Source organism: Ursus maritimus, unplaced genomic scaffold (assembly GCF_017311325.1).
Source record: "Ursus maritimus isolate PB19 unplaced genomic scaffold, ASM1731132v1 scaffold_5, whole genome shotgun sequence".
Lineage (NCBI taxonomy): Eukaryota > Metazoa > Chordata > Mammalia > Carnivora > Ursidae > Ursus > Ursus maritimus.
Genome location: NW_024426663.1, coordinates 38,620,335 through 38,638,825, shown reverse-complemented (window position 1 = coordinate 38,638,825; position 18,491 = coordinate 38,620,335). Strand labels below are relative to the sequence as shown.

Here is an 18,491-nt window from a genome sequence, read left to right as displayed (position 1 = left end):
CGCAAGTAATGAATCATCGAACTGTACATCAATCAAAAAGAAAGAAAGAAAGAAAGAAAGAAAGAAAGAAAGAAAGAAAGAAAGAAAGAAAGAAAGAAAGAAACTGATAGTGAAGTGCTAAAATAGATACCAAATAAAGTACCTTCCACTGGAAAAAAAAAATTGTATACACCATGTGAATACCACCAACACAAGATCTAGAACATATACATCACCCCTGAAAGTTCCCTCATGCCCCTTTCAACCAGTTCTTTCCCCCAAATCATTCTAATTTTTGTCAGCTCAGATGTGTCTTGATAACATTTTTGCTAGATTGCATTCTAGAAAGCGAAATCATTTATACCTGTACCAGCAATGTATGAAGTTGCTAGTTTCTCCTTATGCTAAGTATTATGTATGTGTATGTTATAATATATCACAGATAACAGGTAAAGATACATTAATCTTTGCCAGTTTCTACTTTGTATTATTTTGTATTTCTTTGTTTACTGGTGAAGTTGAACTTTTTAGGGGCACCTGGTAGGCTCAGTAGGTTAAGTGTCTGCCTTTGGCTTAGGTCATGATCCCAGGGTCCTGGGATTGAGCCCCACATTGGGCTCCTTGCACAGCGGGGAGCCTTCTTCTGCCTCTCCCTCTCCCTGCCACTCCCTTGCTTATGTTCTCTCTCTCTCAAGTAAATAAATAAAATCTTAAAAAAAAAATAAGTTGAACTTTTTAAATATGTTAATTGGCCATTTATATTTCATCACTGTTGTGGCTAATTGTATAGTATGATTATATATTTCTTGCTGATTTACAAAATTTCTTAACTATGAAGGATATTTTGGGTTTTAAATATTTTTACTATTTTGTCATTATGATTTGTGGGGGGTTTGTTTTGTTTTGTTTTTAACATGGCTTTAAATGTGCATTGCTAATCTGCCAAATCTTTTTCTTCATGTTTGTGGCCCAGTGCCATTCTTTAGGTTTTCATAATCCCAGGATTATATAAATACCTACTTATATCTTTCTCTAGTATTTTTATAATTTTATTTTTATTTTTAATTGACATCTTTACCTGGAATTGATTATTTGGTGTATCATGTTAAATTACTCTTGCAACGTTTTTTTCTGTATTGCTAACTTCCACAATTGAATAATCCTGTGTTTTCCCCCACTGATATTAAACATGTCCTTTATCATAGAGTAAAGCCTTCGGAATATTTTTGGGCCAATTTCATTATTTTACATGGATTTTTCTGTCTATTCCTGTGTTACTACTTCACTACTAAATTATCGTAGCCATATAATACTATTTAATATCTGGTAAGCAAGTTGGACCTTTATTGTTCAACACATATTTTTACTTTAAAAGCTTAAGCATCTGGATAATGTGCTCCATTCGTATTTTCTCTGAGGTAACCACACCTGGAAAAATCTTAGACAACTGACCATGGAATCAATAAAAAGGCCCCATTATTTAACAGGTGGCCCCTACCTGAATTGCAACCCTAGTGCCAAGAAGAAAATAATCAGTCTTTAGACAAACTCCTTACCTTCAAAGTAATGGAAAAGATTGCATGTGGAAAATAAGTAGCATGAGGAATAAAAAAAGAACAAAATCTAGGATTTTTGATTGCCATTTTATGGTATAGGTTTATAAATGTTTTTATGAGAAGTTTGATCAGAATTTTTTCCATCTCCCTGGTACTGAACAAAAAAGCACAAAGGATTAACAAAGTCATACAGTAGATAACATCTCACTTTTACTTTACATGATGTCAATCCTCATGACATCTAGGATGGCCAGATATAAATGCAAGCCACAAAATCTTCTTCCAAAGACATTCATTAATAATCTTCCTACTACCTACCATTTTGAATTATTAACTTCCCTTATCCTCTCTGGTATTAATGCAGATAACCAAGTTAAACGTAATAATGATATTCTGTTCTTTGTGTGCAGCTAATTCAGTTGGCCATGATATGTAAAATGTTGGGCTTGGGCTTTTTTTTAGTAGAAATAAACGTTATAAACGTTATAAGCTAACTTTTACTGAACATATACAAAGCACCAATCTTTTTTAAACCTATAAGCTAGATCTTACTCTTAGGCCCAAATTATATGGGAAGAGTCTGAGGCACAGAAAGGTTAAGTAATTTTGGTCAAGATCTCATAGTTAGGAAGTGGTAGATCTCAAAAATAGCTAATCATACTTGGTTCAATAGTTTTTGTGTATGTCTGTGATTTTCTATTGTAACGATTTCTCTAATTGAGCTAGTCTTCATATTTTCACATTTGCTTATAAGGTAATGTTGTTTTTTTTAACTGTAGTAACAAGGCCAAACAAGTAACTTCAGGACTTTATTATAAATTTTTGGTCAAAAATTATCTGTCCCCCTTAAAATCATGGCAGGTCCATGTCCCTAATATTATAAACCCTGTATTACTTGAAGAATTAAAATTCAGAAAGTTATTTAAAAGTTTGTTTAACTTAAACAAGAAGTTCCTCATTTAGCCACATTTACTCATAATTTTCCATGGGAATATATGGAATAGAGTGGTATGAGTATGGGATTTGGAGTCAGATCTGATTGGAATCCCCATTTGGAAATTTACTAGCTGTGTGATTTCAGGCAAATTGTATAACCTCTCTAATCCTGTTCCTTAAACGTATATCTGAGGATAATAATAGTACCGTTCTGATAGGTTAGTTTGTGGATTAAATGAAATACTTTTTTTAGAGGATTTAGCAGGGTGTCAGTGCTCAATAAATTTTCGTTATTCTCGTTTTTGATGTTGTCATTGTTATTTTTGAAAATTAATTTCTCTGTATTTGACTGTCAGATCTGTCAAAATGATTAGAATTTATATTGTATTTATAATGTTTGACAGTTTTTATGATCTTTTCTTAACCCATAATAAGTTGCAGTAGTTAACTTTAGTTTCTATTGTTAATTCTTTCTGAGATAAAATAAATTTGAGATTTGATATTTTTATGGTAAACAGTAATCCTCATTAATGAAATATTGTTTTTTTCCTTGAGGCTGGTACTAATAAAGGGGTGCGGCAGAGGGGATATCAATTGAAGATAAAATTTAAATATAATGCAAAAGATCATCGCTTTAGAGAAGAGAAAATTATAAGCTCAATGTAATGTAAATGTTTTTCTTCCATTCCGCTCTCTTAGCCAAGTTCTAAGGTAGTGATAAAATGAAGCAAGAAGGAATATGATTATAGACTTCATTCTCTAATTAGTGTTCATTTTATAAAGGACTATAAATAGTGCTGCAGAAGACCAATGAGATTCTTCATAAATAGGAACTTGTCAGAGTCGCTGACCATGGAAAGGTGGTTATTTTATTTCTAAGCCCTCAGACCAATCCCTGAAGTCACCTCTTTTTCTGCCTTTTTCTTCTGACTAAAGAAAACTCTTCTGTATTGACTCTGCTTTCATACAGTTTGAACTGAAATAAATTTCTATCACATTAGGTAAGTTTGCTTTGTTCATGGATTTGTTCTGAGAGAGACGGGCAGATAGCCATGTACCCCAGCTGCTTACCAGGCCTTTTTGACTAAGAACTCCATCTTCCCAAGTTGTTTTGTTAGTTCACTAGCCACAGATTAAATGTTATTGGCTGAGCAGTTGGCTAAACCCCAGGGCAGGTGTAAGAACGCATATTACAGATTTTTTTCTGGAAAGCTTCTTAAATCCTTCCACCTGTATCCTACTGAGTGTGAAGCATGTTAGATAGGCATGTTAGAAAGCAGACAAATCATTTCCATGCTGATGAAGATATTTTAAAAATTACATCTTTCACTTTTGCTCCAATAATATTCAGTATTTATTAAAGACACTCTATGAGGATTACTTTTTTTTTCTTTTTAAATGAGGGAAACAAAAGGTTTTTTAAGAGTTGACTTTTCAAAACCCCAAACCAAGGGAGAAATATTAGCATTCATTCAAAATTCAGAGGAAAGTTTTCCCATGTTAATGGTGAAGAATAAAAGAAATTCCACTAGTGTTTATCTTTGTTTTCTTTTTCCATAGCCAGCATCTTTCTTGGTTTACCTAATGTTGTGTTTTCCCAATCTTATCTTCATTTGTATTTCAAATATTTAAAAATATATATTTTTTATTTTTTGTTACTCTTGTCTTCCTACTGTGAATTTTTAAATCTCTCTTCTGAGTTTTGGCCATTTCTGTCTGCATTTTTCTCTGCTTCCTTTAAGTCACTGATTCTGTTTCCCATTTTAAGTCTTCTTTCATCCTTTTCCTCCTTGATTTCTTTCTCTTGTTTAGCCTCTTCTTCTCAGTCGCTTCTGTCCTGTGCTGCCCTGCTCTTAGCTATGGTCATTTGAACGTGAAGAATCCCAGTGACTTCATTTCCTGGACTTTTTTTTTACATACTTTGATCTCTGGCCTCATTCATGTTTTGTCTGTCACTCTGTCTCTTCATATGAATTACTGTCCTTTCTACTATCTAATTCATATTGAAAAAGACCCACACTATTTTCAAGTGTAGTGATACTTTAACCCTTTAACTTCTTAATTCCGAAAGAATCTTTGAACATTTGTGAAAAGAGAACCCTAAGTTACTTGTAATCAATGATGAGGAAAGTTCTAAAATTAAAAGTTCATAAGGTTTTTCACCTAAATATTACATTTTGATAGCTAAGGTACTATTATAATGAAGTGAAAGAATCATCCAATTGATGTTTTAAAATATATTCTAGAAATCATATGAAAATGTCAAAATGTTTAAACAAAATTGCCATTTACACTTTAAACAGTATCAAAAGTGAACAGAGACAGAAAAAAAGAGTTGTAATATTTAGGGTTGATAATATTATTCTCTATATGGCGAGTTTTGATTAATTCATTTGAAGTAAAATTAAAAGCTTATGATTTTCATATTAGATACACTTTCTTAAAATTGTAATAAGTACCAAATGTTTAACATAGTTACCCAGATTCTGCAGAAATTATTTTGATCTTTATTTTTCATTAGCAGCAAAAGTACCTGTAACAGTATCTGTCATCTTTAGGCTTCTCAAGTTTCTAGACTATGAACTGGGAAGCAGGCCTCAGTTTGATAAATAAGTTCAATAGCTTCTCTTTAGTTACTTATATGTAAAACGGAATGGGGAAAACTGGGTTATTTGCAGATCTAGAAAATCCAAAGTTATCTACCAAAAGTTCTAAGACTTCAGTATTGTGGCCAGATACAAAATAAATACACAGAGATCAGAATCAGTTAATCAATTAATCAGTGCTCTAAAATAATCACTTAGAAAACATTTTTTAAAAGATTTTATTTATTTCTTTGAAAGAGAGAGAACGCACAAATAGTCAGGGGCAGAGGGAGGGAGAGAGGCAGACTCCCTACTTAGCAGGGAGCCCCACATGGGGCTGGATCCCAGGACCTGGGATCATGACCTGAGCCAAAGGCAGACACCTAACCGACTGAGCCACCCAAGTGCCCTGCATTTTTTTTAATTAAAAAAATACAACCTGTTTTACGACTAAATAGGTATACTATGTTTCTAGAATGCTTAATTTTTAACAAAAACCAAATTATCAAAATTATTTCATAAACCTAATATAATCCAAATAAAAATGCCAGTTGAAGGAGGGAGAAAAATATGCAAGCAAAAATAGCCAATAATTTTTTTAATAAAAAGAATAGGAAAGCATAACTTCTCACTCCTTAGGTATGGGCTATGCGTAGTCGGTTCCCTTCAAAGAGTACAACATGGAAAGCTGGGTGGGGTAGAATAACTGTAGAGTGGATAAAACTGAAAAGCACTGTGAGGTGATCAAGATCAACATCAACATCATAAATCATGTTGGTAGTATTCACCCTTGATATAATATAATGAAAATTGCACTTTATATTGTGGTCTTTCTCCCGGTAGCCCATAAGCTCACTCTGATCATGAGAAAAACATCAGATAGTTTCCAATAGTGTAGGCATTCTACCCAGCCAGTACTCCTCTAAACTGTCAAAGTGATCAAAACAAGGAAATTCTGAGAAATGACCATAGCCAAGAATAGCCTAAGGAGACATGACAACTAAACGTAACATGTTATCCTGAATGGGATCCTGGAGTAGAAAAATGGACATTAGGTAAAAGCGAAGTATATTAGTCTCCTAGCACTACCATAACAAAGTACCACAGACTAGGTGGCTTAAACAATAGAAATGTATTTTCTAACAGTTTTGGAGGCTAGAAGTCTAAGATGAAAGTGTCGGCAGGGTTGATTTCTAGTGAGACCTCTTTCCTTGGCTTGCAGATAGCCACCTTCTTGTTCTGTTATCACACGGCCTTTTCTCTGTGTGCATGTGCTCTTCATGGTTCTTCCTCTTCTTTTAAGGCACACCTTTATGACCTCATGTAATCGTCTTTTAATTGAGGTATAATTAATATATTAGTTTCAGATGTGTGACATAATTTTTCAATATTTGTATGTATTACAAAATGACATTTTATCTTAATTATCTCTGTAAAGGCCCTATCTCCAAAGACAGTCATATTGGGAGTTAGGTCTTCAACTTATGAATTTGGGGGAACACATTTTAGTCCATAACACTAAGGAAATATAAATAAGTTATGGATTTAATAGTAAGATATCAATATTGGTTCCTTAAGTGTAACAAATGTACCATACTAACATGAGATGGTAATAATAGGGAAAATTGGTTTGGGGGTATAAGGGAACTGTCTATACTAACTGCTCAATTTTTCTGTAAACCTAAACCTCTTGAAAAAAAGGAATCTAGGGGCGCCAGGGTGGCTCAGTCGTTAAGAGTCTGCCTTTAGCCCCAGTCACAATCCCAGGGTCCTGAGATCAAGCCCCGCGTTGGCGTCGGGCTCCCTGCTCAGCGGGGAGCCTGCTTCTCCCTTTCCAGCTACCCCCTGCTTGTGTTCTCTCTCTCTCTCTCGCTGTCTCTGTCAAATAAATAAAATCTTTATTAAAAAAAAAATAGAATCTGTTTTTAAAAAGAAATAAATTTTGAGAATTTTTTTTTAAGAGTAAGAAAGTAATGGTCTTTCCCAGTCAGATGCTAAAATTATGATAATTAAATCAGTGTTTAGGGTGCATTATTTTAGAAATGAAGTTGGAACAACTAGGTAGCCACTTCGAAAAAATAATTAAATTAGAACTTTATCTGACCCAATATACTAAAAAATTTTTCTAAATTGATAAAAGATTAACGAATGAAAAGAGAACTATAAAAGTGCTGTTGAAAATATAGGTGGATATTTACATGGTATTAATGTGACAAAAAACTTAAGTATGACTTTAAAGACAGAGACCACAAAGGAAGAGGCTGCTCAATGACTATATAAAAAATTGTGAAGTTCTATATGGAAGGGAGGAAAGAAGGAAAGAGGGAATGGAGGGAGGAAGAAATGAGATAGGTAAGTAAAACTCAACAGAAAAACAAAATTAAAGGACAAATGACAAATTAGAAAAGGTATTTGCAATGTATGTGATGAATATAGATTTATATTCTTAATGTAGTAAAACTTCTCACAAATCCATAAGGAAAAGATGAATATCACATTTTTTCAATGGGCAAAGGATATACACACATATCACAAAAGAAGAAATACAGATAGCCAAAAACTTGGGAGAAAAGGGAAAACAAAAGCTATTAAAGCAAAATAAGGCACTCTGCCAATGAGGGTGTAGATTGATAAATCCTCTCTGGAGTGAAGTTAGACCATTCATATGAAATACCTTACAAATGTACAAATCTTTGTCCTAAGAATTCTACTTCTGGATATATATCCTAAGCATTAATAAAGATTCTGTATTATAAATGATAGAAATATCTTAAACAAAAATGGGGAATTTATCAGCATGGGAAGCTTAAGGAGTGGAGCTAGGGCATAAGTAGATCAGAGAATTCATCCAGTGTCAGGAATCTCTCTCTCTTTTTTCTGTCTCCTGGGTCCATTTTCCTCTCAGTTGGCCTCATGCATAGGCCAGCTTCCCCTCGGGGGTGGCAAAGATGGCCTTCAGAAGCTCTAGGATTATGTTATGGTCAACTCAGTAGTTCCAGGAAAAGTTCTTGAAACAATTCTGTTTGGCCTTTTCAAATTCAAATGCCCAGGCCCTGATGTAATGGCTGGTTATTCTGGGCAGGCCTATTCCATGTGTCCCCTTACTGGGACAAGGACAGGGGATGTCACCCCACTCCAACAATATGGACTCAGAGTGGAGAAGGGTCATTTCTGAAAATAAAAGAATTATGCTACCTAAAGAAAGAATATTGAACCAGCCTCTCCCCAGAATTTCTACAAATAAGAAAATCCAAATTTTTCTTATTCACAGAGATGTTATTAGTAGCATTTTGTTTATAAAGATGAAAATTTGAACAAGCCTAAGAATCTTACAACACGGGGTTGATTGTAAATTTATACTATCAAATATTAGACCTTTTTTTTTTAGATTTTATTTATTTATTTGAGAGAGAGACCGCACGAGCAGTGGGGAGGAGCAGAAGGAGAGGGAGAAGCAGACTCCACTCTGAGTGGGGAGCCCAAGCCAGGACTCGATCCCAGGACCCTGAGATTATGGCCTGAGCCAAAGGCAGACTCTCTCATGTGCACTCTCTGTCTCTCAAATAAATAAATAAAATCTTAAAAAAATAAAAGTAGAGTTATCCATGTGAAAAAAGATGATTGTAGTATAGTTGGGTATGGAATGCAAATTATAAAATTTATGCATTATGATCCCTATATATATATATTATGTATATATACACACATGTTCCATATAATGCATACATGCATAATACATTCGTACATAGAGATGCATAGGAAAAGTACAGGAAGCGATGTACCTATATGTTTATAGTAATTATTGATAAGCTATGGAATTACAGATGATTTTTGTTTACTTTTTCTTTTTACTTCTAAGGATTGTTACTTTGCACAAAAAAAACCCCCACAAAAACAGTGAATATATGTTAATCATACTATGAAAGTTATAAAAGTAAAATTTCTATAATTCTTTGATTCTGTAAACAGTTTCTACCCTTCAAATGGCTTGTAGTCTAGTATAGACCAGATATATTTTAAAGTATACATATAAGCCTCCAAAGTTAGGTAAGATCAAATAAGTTATGTGTGTATGATGGTGTATATGAACACATTTGAAAAAGTATATGCAATGTAATAGAATATTATGAAATAACTTTATACAAGCACAATTTGTATGTAGCACATATACACAAAATACAAAATAAATTGAAATAAGTGTTGGACTTGCTGGAGGCATGATGTTTGAATCTTATTCTAATTATATGAGATAACTAGGGTGCCTATCACCATCTCCTCTTCACAGATGAAGAAACAGGCCTGAAAAGCAATGTGACTTTCCTGCAGTAACATTTAATGACTGAACTGTAACTCAAACCCAGGTCTTCCAACTACAATCCACAAAAGTTTCCATAGAAAGTGTCAGAGAAAATCAAAAGTAAGAGCAGATCCTGAAACCCAGGGCAGTCAGAAGATTTTTAGAAGGAAATGGGGATTACACTTGGGCTTTGAAAGGACAGGGGACACAGACCAGTGAGAAGGGGGTGGTAGGACATTCCAGAGAAGTGACATGGATAGAGTACGCTGCGGGCCATCTATGATACAGAGCAGGGTGTGGTCCTTTCAAAGAATCAGATGTGGGCAAAACTTGAAAATTGTTTTGTCTTGCTGAAATTTTTCTTCAAAAACAAAAAGGGCTGTTTTTGCTTTTCAAATGCAAATCTCCTTTCCAGTCCTCCTCCTCAAAAGAAACCTTCAACCAGATCATTTAAGTTTCTTATCTGTAGTCCTACAGAATGATAAATAATAACCAGGAGTTATTTAGTTGGGTTTCCTAGGAATTCTATTTTAACAGAGAAATGAGAAGCTGTCAACACAGTATACTAAAGACAAATTATTAGGATGACCGTTTCACAAAGAATGGCAAGGCCTTTCAACCCAAGTCGAGGGAGGCTGTCTGAAGACAATACATCCATTTTCCCCCACCTCATATCTCAAAGACCAAGAATACAAAAGGCAAATGTCAATCAGTAGGCAATTTAAGTGGCCATTTGAGGAAGATAAGTGTTGGATTTTTATAGCATAAAGTTAGTAGTGGTGGGAATACTTTGTTTTAGCTTTTTGAAATATTAGCCTTTTCTCTGGTATTGTGGAGTTGGAGAGTTACTGACCTAGAAAACTCAAGGGCTTATAAAAATAATAGCTAAATAATTCGGAATTATATTTTAATACTATCAAGGAGAATGGTGAAAAAAAACAGAATCTAGCCAAAGGTTTTAGAAGTGACTGGTTACCCAGAAACATTTATTCATCACAAATTTATTGAGGGTGTCCTTCTTGCCAGGCAGTGGTGCCTGGTGCCGGTACAAAGGCAAGTAAAACAGAGCCAACTGCAGTCTAGTGAGGGAGCCTGAACTAGAGAGATGGACAGAAGAGGGCCTAACCCCACTGGAAAAAGAAGACAGGCCAGGAGAGGAATCAGGGACTGGTTCCCACAAGGGATGACACCTCAGCCAGTACAAGGGCGAGGAGAAGTGTATAGAGAGGCAGTAAGCAGGCAGGAGAGAGCAGGTTTTGTTCAGGAAACTGCAAGTAACTTGGGATGCCTGGGATATAAATGTTATCAGGAAGGTCATACAGGAACTTGGAAGTAAAAGCCAAATTATAGAGGCCACATAAGAAATTTGGGTTTCATTTTGTAGACAATGGGGAGCACCAAAGGAGTTAAAACAGAAGAGTTTTCAAGGCTAGATTTGCATCTTTGAAAAATATATATATAAGAGAGAAGACTTGGATATCATCCTCAGTCACAAGGCACTCCTTAGTAATTAGGTGCCTGACAGGAGACAGCCAGACAACCGCCCTCGCAGGGACAGGCCACGGGCCCGTCGCTCTCCCACTCTGGGACCTCCAGCTGAACGGGGTGTCCTAGCCTAGTTTTAGGTGCCCCAATCCTCAGTTTAGGAAGTATTAGGAGAAACTGAGACTGAGATTCTAGAGAACAATGATTAAAGGCAATAATGGGATAAAAATTTACAGTGAAAATTAATTACCTTTTTTTTTTTTAAGTGTTCATCTAAAAGAGAGGTGCCTTTTCCCAAAGAGCCTCCCACATTGCTCAAGACATTTTTGGAACTTCTCTTTCGGGAATTGCTTTAAAGGCCAGCCCGGGAGCCACACAAATAATCATTCTTGTCTCTTTATAGTTTCATTTTTCAAAAATTTTTTATTCCAAAATAAGCACTACCCAATCTGATTTTTTTATCCTACTCACTCAGCTTAGCACTGAATTAACTTTCTACTTATTCCCAAAATTAAATCCATCTTCACATCATGAAAATTTCTTACCTCTGAAGACATTCAGTAGAGTACCTCATCAACTACGTACCAGCTACAAGTTTCTTGACCATGAATCTCACAAATTGCCTATGCAGTGGGGGTGACAACACATCTTTCCCGCCTACCCCATACGGTTACTACTATGAAGGTAATAGCAGACAACACTTGTAAGCTTTTTGTAGAGAGCTGTGTCAGTGGATGCTCTTATTGTCGCCTCATGCTTTGCAGGCAATTCCAAAGTGTGCATTTGTTCCGGTGTCTGTGTGTGCATCTCCCTAACAGACTGTGCGCTTTAGGATGGCAGGGCCTGGGTCATATTTGGCTTTGTGTCCCTGGTGTCTAACACAGGGTCTCACACATAAAAAGTCCTCAGATGTTTGTTGAGTGAATAATTTAATCTAGTTTCTTGCCTTATCTTCAAACCATATGTAAGAAAAGGATAACACACTTGAGATTATTCAGTTAATGAGCTCAGAGGCCACTTACACTTCTTCGAGTATGTGAGTAGTTTATCATTAGGAACTAGCTGTTCGTCTCTGAAGGGGCCAGAACAAATGGCTGATGAAATAAATCAATGTGAAAATGTAAAGATTCTTAAACTTCAGTGCTGTGGTCTTAACTCTGGCTGTATTTTAAAATCACCAGGAAAAAATTTTAATTACCAATTTAATTACCAATGCTGGGGCCCCATCCCAGCATAATTAAATCAATACCTCTGGACATAGAAGCCTGACATAGTTTTCAAAGCTACCAAAATGATTCTGATGTGCAGCGTGTATTTGATGCAGGGCTCTAGTATTAGTCTGCGAGAAACTGCTTTAAAAAAAAAAAAATCTATCAAGGGGCACCTGCCTGGCTCAGACAGTGGGGCATATGACTCTTGATCTCAGGGTCGTGAGTTCAAGCCCCACACTGCACACAGAGTTTACTTAATAAAAAAATTAAAAATTAAAAAACCTATCTAGTTTTACATTAGGGACCATAGTCAGTAGAATAGAACATAAGGCATGCTCCCACTGCAGTCTATGAGTAACAACTAGCCATTAAGTGATAGGAGCGCAGTGGAAGAGCAGCAGTCAGTACGTGCTGAGCTATGAGAGGTCATGAAAAGGTGGGCTTATGCTGAGCATCAGACTTTCTGCAGAGCTATTAGACATTTTAAAAGTTTATCACAGAAATAAAAGACATTCCTTGCCTACAAAAGGAGGTCAAGTGTTCGTTTAGCAGACCAGCTAGTACCAGCCAGCAGGCCTGGCCAGTACAAAGGATCTGGAGGTTTTGCTTTACAACACAAATCACCATTCTCGGCACTGGGAATACAGCTGTAAACAAGACTCAAACCGTCTTGAATAACTGACAGTCTGTTCACAATTAAGTAGACAGCCAATTACAAAAGGGTAAATGATGAAAGAAACGAAATAAGGTTGGTGAGATAGGAAGATGCAGTTGTTAGAGAGTTTTAAGGGTCCGGCTGAGGTAGTTCAGTCTAATACAACAGTCAATAATTCCTGGTCAAAGAAATGTATAAGGAAGATTATTTTAGGGACAACTGGCTGGCTCAGTCAGTAGAGCATGTGACTCTCGATCTCAGGGTTGTGAGTTCAAGCCCCATATTGGGTGTGAAGCCTACTTAATTAAAAAAAATTTTAAAGATTATTTTAGAACCATTGGAGGATTAGAAGAAGGAGAAACAGTACAGATGTAGAACAGAACACCTACAAAAGTCTAAGGGTGGGGTGGTAAGTTCCTAAATTGGCGAGATTTGGGAAGGAGTGGTTTATAGAATTTCCAAAGAAAAAGATGGCTGTCTACATGATATAAGTAATCTTAATGCATTTTAGTTAGAAACAAATTATTAATACTGGAATTCTATATTGCACTACTTACTGTATGTTTGAGAATAAATACCTCTCGTATTCTCCATTAATATTAATTGCTGTCATTTCTTAATCTATTTCACAACTGTGGGAGACCTTTAAAAACTGAAAGTCATGGGGCGCCTGGGTGGCACAGCGGTTAAGCGTCTGCCTTCAGCTCAGGGCGTGATCCCGGCGTTATGGGATCGAACCCCACATCAGGCTTCTCCGCTATGTGTCTGCTTCTTCCTCTCCCACTCCCCCTGCTTGTGTTCCCTCTCTCGCTGGCTGTCTCTATCTCTGTCGAATAAATAAATAAAATCTTTAAATAAATAAATAAATAAATAAATAAATAAATAAATAAATAAATAAAAACTGAAAGTCAAATCAGTGAGTTTAGTCAAGGTCCAGGTCCTTTTCGAAGACTCAATTGTTTACTTTTGTTTTTAAGTTCATACAACCCCATATGGGGGGGGGGGGAACAAAACAAAACCTTATTCTACCAAATAACCTTAATGAAAAAGTAAGCCTCCATATTTCTGTAACACACTGAAGTCAATGTTCTTATTTGAGAATCTGAGCGTATATAAATTTTTTTATTAATCAGAACTAAATTTTTTGTCTTTGCCTTCAAGTGAGCAAGTTCTAAAATGTTCATATGTAAATGATCAGTGTACAGTTAATTCCAAAAAATGAACCTGTTCTTGTTGGGCCATGACCAGACACAGAGTAAATAGCATTGAGTTATTGGGACATACAAGATTGTAAATGTACTTGAGTTAAGTCTGTAGTATAAGTCTGCATGTGTATTCTCACAGGAGACTGTAAAATGTGGGCATGCTTTCAAGTCATGCAGCCTGTGATTTATGGAGGCACATAGGTCAGGAGTTTATTATGCTGAAAATCATAATAACTATTTTGTTTTGCTTTTTAAAATGAAGTGTCCAAAGCATGTTGAAAGATAAATGGGTAAACCATTTTGATTATGCTTTTATTTCTATTAAAGATTAAATATTATTGCTGAGTAACCAGCCATGCTAAGTATAATGATATTAAAGCTGAAGTAGTTTGTAAGGTGATAGCCCCTTCTTTCCTCTGGGTTTAGGTTTGTTATTAATCAAAATGTTGGACTTGTTTAGTGCAGTGGTGTATGAAACAAACAGTTGAAAAAGACAGCTACTTTAATTTACGGCTTTCTGTTTTTTTCAAATTTGTAGGAAAATCTGTTTCTCTTTGTGGACTTTGTGCTATTGTTCACATGTCTAGAGTTCATTTCTTATACCAGAGCCAACTAAATCCAATAATTGCAAGATATTCTCATGGGATAGAAAGGAGGAAGGTGCCTATAAGGTTTTAATTGACAAGTTCTGGTAAAGCCGTTTTTTGAAATGTGGACAGTCCCTAATAGAAATGGATGTTACAAAAAATCCATCTGTATTTTTGGACAGAGAGAGCAATAATTTTTGAAATAGAAAAAATGTGTATTTAGAAAGATATTAATAAGTTAACTAAAGACAGTGGTTTTATTTCTCACTATCAATACAGGAGTATTGAATAAAATTGTTTCAAAGGGTATGTTGTTTTGAGCTACTTCCTGGTTTTGGCTTAGGTATCTGCACAAGAATCATTTGCTAAACATTTACAGAAATGCAGTGCAGGGTCTGTACTCCCCACAATGTGTGGTAAAGGACTTTCAAAAGGACATCCTGTCACCTTTCTAAACTTGTTCCTCAGGAGTGGAAATGCACTTACAATTCCTAAAAAGTATACTTTTAGTACGCAGTACAGATTGTAAGAAGTGTCAAAGAAAAAGATCACCTCTCATTAACTGAAACAAAAGGTTTAATTTATTAAGTAAGGAAGAGCTATGCTTTTTTAGGCCCAGTTTCTGAGCAAAATGGGTTGCAAATCTAATACAGAGTTTTGGGGTCCGGGATTATTTGGGAATTGACATCAGCGTCAGTAGCCCCATTACTAACGAGAGACTGTCTGTGACTGGCTGCCTTTCAGAAATATGTTTACTAGAGAGCCCACCACTGATTGGTCAACTATCAAAAGCATAAGGCTGTCACTGATTAGCTGGCTTTCAAAGGTGTATTTACTGAACTGAGTTGTCACTGATCATTTAGGCCTAGGCAAATCATCATTAATTGATTAAATCTAGTTTGGTTGTGTTTCAAACTGCTTCTGGTTGTCCTTTGTTACCATGAATGTAGAACAATCAGCCTTTTTCTAGGAGCTGGAATTTTTTTATTCCCAGAAGCTAATACTTAATCACTGTAGGAAAGTGAAAGCAGAAGAAAATCAGACTTGAGGAATCCATTTAAATAAGTAAGGGTCCTATGATGCATTTCCTTTTTTTTTTTTTTCATATTTGTAGCTTCTAGGATTTTATTAGTATCTCCAATTGAAAAGTTATAATCAAAACCTATGAATACCCTACCTTCCTCTTCCCACAATCTATAGATTTATCCTACTAAATTATGATTATCCATGATAAAATTGATGCTATTTATTCTGTTACCATAAGCTTAATTCAGAGCTCTTTTCTATTTCTTCCATTAAAAATATCTGCTCATTTTAAAAGTAGAAATAGTTTAAAATGGAAACTTAGGAAGCATGGGCCTCAGTATCACCATTCTTGAAATTACCTGTCAGCATGGTTTTTCCACTGTAATTTCTATAGTAAAGAGGTCACTATACTTTCTGATTTTTTTTGTTTTCTTTCTTTCTCTTTCTTTCTTTCTTTCTTTCTTTCTTTCTTTCTTTCTTTCTTTCCTTCCTTCCTTCCTTCCTTCCTTCCTTCCTTCCTATGTATATGTGTATATATATATATATATATATACACATACATACACACACATATGTATATATAGATATAGATATATGCTATACATTGTTACATTAGATTTAGGTGTACAATACAGTGATTCGACTATCTATACCTTAAACTATGCTGACAAGTATAGCTACCATCTGTCACCATGCAACACTATTACAATACCATTGACTATATTCCTTATGCTGTGTCTTTTATTTCCATGACTTATTCATTCCTAAGTGGAAGCCTGTACATCCCGTGCCTCTTCACCCATTTGGCCCATCCTCCCACCCCTCTCCCCTCTGGCAACCCTAAGTTTGTTCTCTGTATTTATAGGTCTGATTCTGTTTGTTTATTGATTTGTTTTTTAGATTCTACATCTAAGTGAAATAATATGGTATTTGTCATTGACTTATTTCAGTAAACATAGTACCCTCTAGGTCCACCCATGTTGTAAATGGCAAGATCTCATATGATGCCTTTTGTAAAAAAAGGGTATTTACTGAAGCAAGAGAAGTGTAAGAAGTCAGCAGTTCTGACAGGTGATAGGGTATGTTCATGTACTGAAATTAGCTACGAAATTTGATGCAAATAACATATTATTAATAATAAAGAATAGAAATGTGCATGTGTGGGGCGCCTGGGTGGCACAGCGGTTAAGCGTCTGCCTTCGGTTCAGGGCGTGATCCCGGCGTTACAGGATCGAGCCCCACGTCAGGCTCCTCCACTATGAGCCTGCTTCTTCCTCTCCCACTCCCCCTGCTTGTGTTCCCTCTCTCACTGGCTGTCTCTATCTCTGTCAAATAAATAAATAAAATCTTTAAAAAAAAAAAAAAAAGAAATGTGCATGTGATTTACCTCATGTAGTAAGTTAAAGTAGATTCTAGGTCATGTATATAATGTTATCACTTGTACTAATTGTATTCTTGTAAGCTTTTCTGGGATGGAAGGGGTGGGAATAGTAGTTAAGACTCAACTTGTCAGCCCTCAAGAACAGTAGCTACTGAATCCTTAGTACCACTAATATTGTAACATTTTATTTCCCACCAAAATCTTTTCTTCAAAATCTGAATATATCCATGAGAGTTTATCACATAAGTATACTTCACTCAGCAGGGAAAAGGGGTGGGGTATTTGTGCTAGTACCTACTGCCCAAATCTCCGCTTATACAGGGGAAAAGAAATTAATGTAATATTTGGGTTTCGTGTGAAAGTTACAACGGGTGTATGGCGAGTGTTAATCCTATAGACAATTTAGCCCTATCAGCTGTGATAAAAGTGCTGGGTATGCCCACTCTAAAATTGCTTAACTAACAAGTGGGAAAAGTCTTAGTAGTTTTGTTTATATATCAAAACCGAACTTTTCTGTTTCCAGATTCATTCAACTGCCCTGAAATCTGGTCTTTGACTTCCCCATTTATTTCTGACACCTCCTAATGGGGGCAGAGCTAATCGCTTACATATTTCCCTGCTGCTAAGGATAGCTGGCTTATGACCACTTACGATTCAAGCACATGTTGATACCTTAAGACCAGTAAGCATTTGATAAAGTGGGAAAGCAGGATGGTTAAATTTGTTGTAATCAACAGTAAGAGGAGGAAATTAGTCCATGGAGCTATGCCAAAGCTTAGTTTCCTTTTGCACACACACAAAAAAAAAACCGTTTTTTTTAACCCTGCAACTCCCCATAACACCATTTGAACAAGAATTTTCTTAACACATTCCTGACTCTTGATCCCTTTAACTACTGAAAACAAAAAGATCAGATAGGGCTGGTTTATTGTCTGGAGTTCTGCCCTGCAACCCTGCCCACTCTGACTAAGTGAGTGTGCTCTTTAAAGGAAGCTGGCAAAATGTGCTCTGGGTTTAGTTGAAGGAACACTTCTGGGTAGAATTCCTTTAACCTCCCATCAGGAAAGGACCTTCAAGTGAAGACTGAGGCAGAGAGACTCATTACTAAAAATACAAAGCAACAGAACAAACGCCACACATGTTTTCCAAATTTAAGTGTTTTCTGAGAAGTTGGTTTCCAAGTGGTATAAGCACCAATAAACAATAAGCCCATGTTGGTGTTCTGTACCCTTGTGGTTCACTATGCCAAGGACAGTATAGTATAAAATTTCTACTTTCTGTTCTCCAGCCAAAATCACTGAACCATCTCTTTCCCTCTTCAGGATGTCGCATGTACTTCAGTTTGAGGATAAAACCAGAAAAGTGAAAGATGCAAGCATGCAAGATTCAGACACATTCGAAATCTATGATCCTCGGAATCCAGTGAATAAGAGAAGACGAGAAGAAAGCAAAAAGCTGATGAGAGAGAAAAAAGAAAGAAGATAAAATGACAATAATGTTAAATGGAACTAGCTAGAAATGTGCCTGCAATAAATGGCCTTATAACAGCCATTGTTCCCAACAACATCACTTATAAGGGTGTGAAAAG

General features: G+C 35.8%; 1 protein-coding gene and 1 long non-coding RNA gene across 2 annotated transcripts in view; one reads left to right on the top strand and one right to left on the bottom strand.

Moving 5' to 3' along the window:
• CWC27 (CWC27 spliceosome associated cyclophilin) overlaps window positions 1-18,485 on the top strand; it is a 180,347-nt gene extending 161,862 nt beyond the window's left edge. Inside the window, exon 14 of the mRNA XM_040622232.1 lies at window positions 18,226-18,485. Within this exon, the coding sequence (XP_040478166.1) occupies window positions 18,226-18,388 (163 nt within the window). The 3' untranslated portion in view covers window positions 18,389-18,485. The remainder of the gene's footprint in view (window positions 1-18,225) is intronic.
• LOC121100716 overlaps window positions 1-18,491 on the bottom strand; it is a 97,182-nt gene that overhangs the window by 63,400 nt on the left and 15,291 nt on the right. The gene's annotated exons all lie outside the window — the stretch shown is intronic.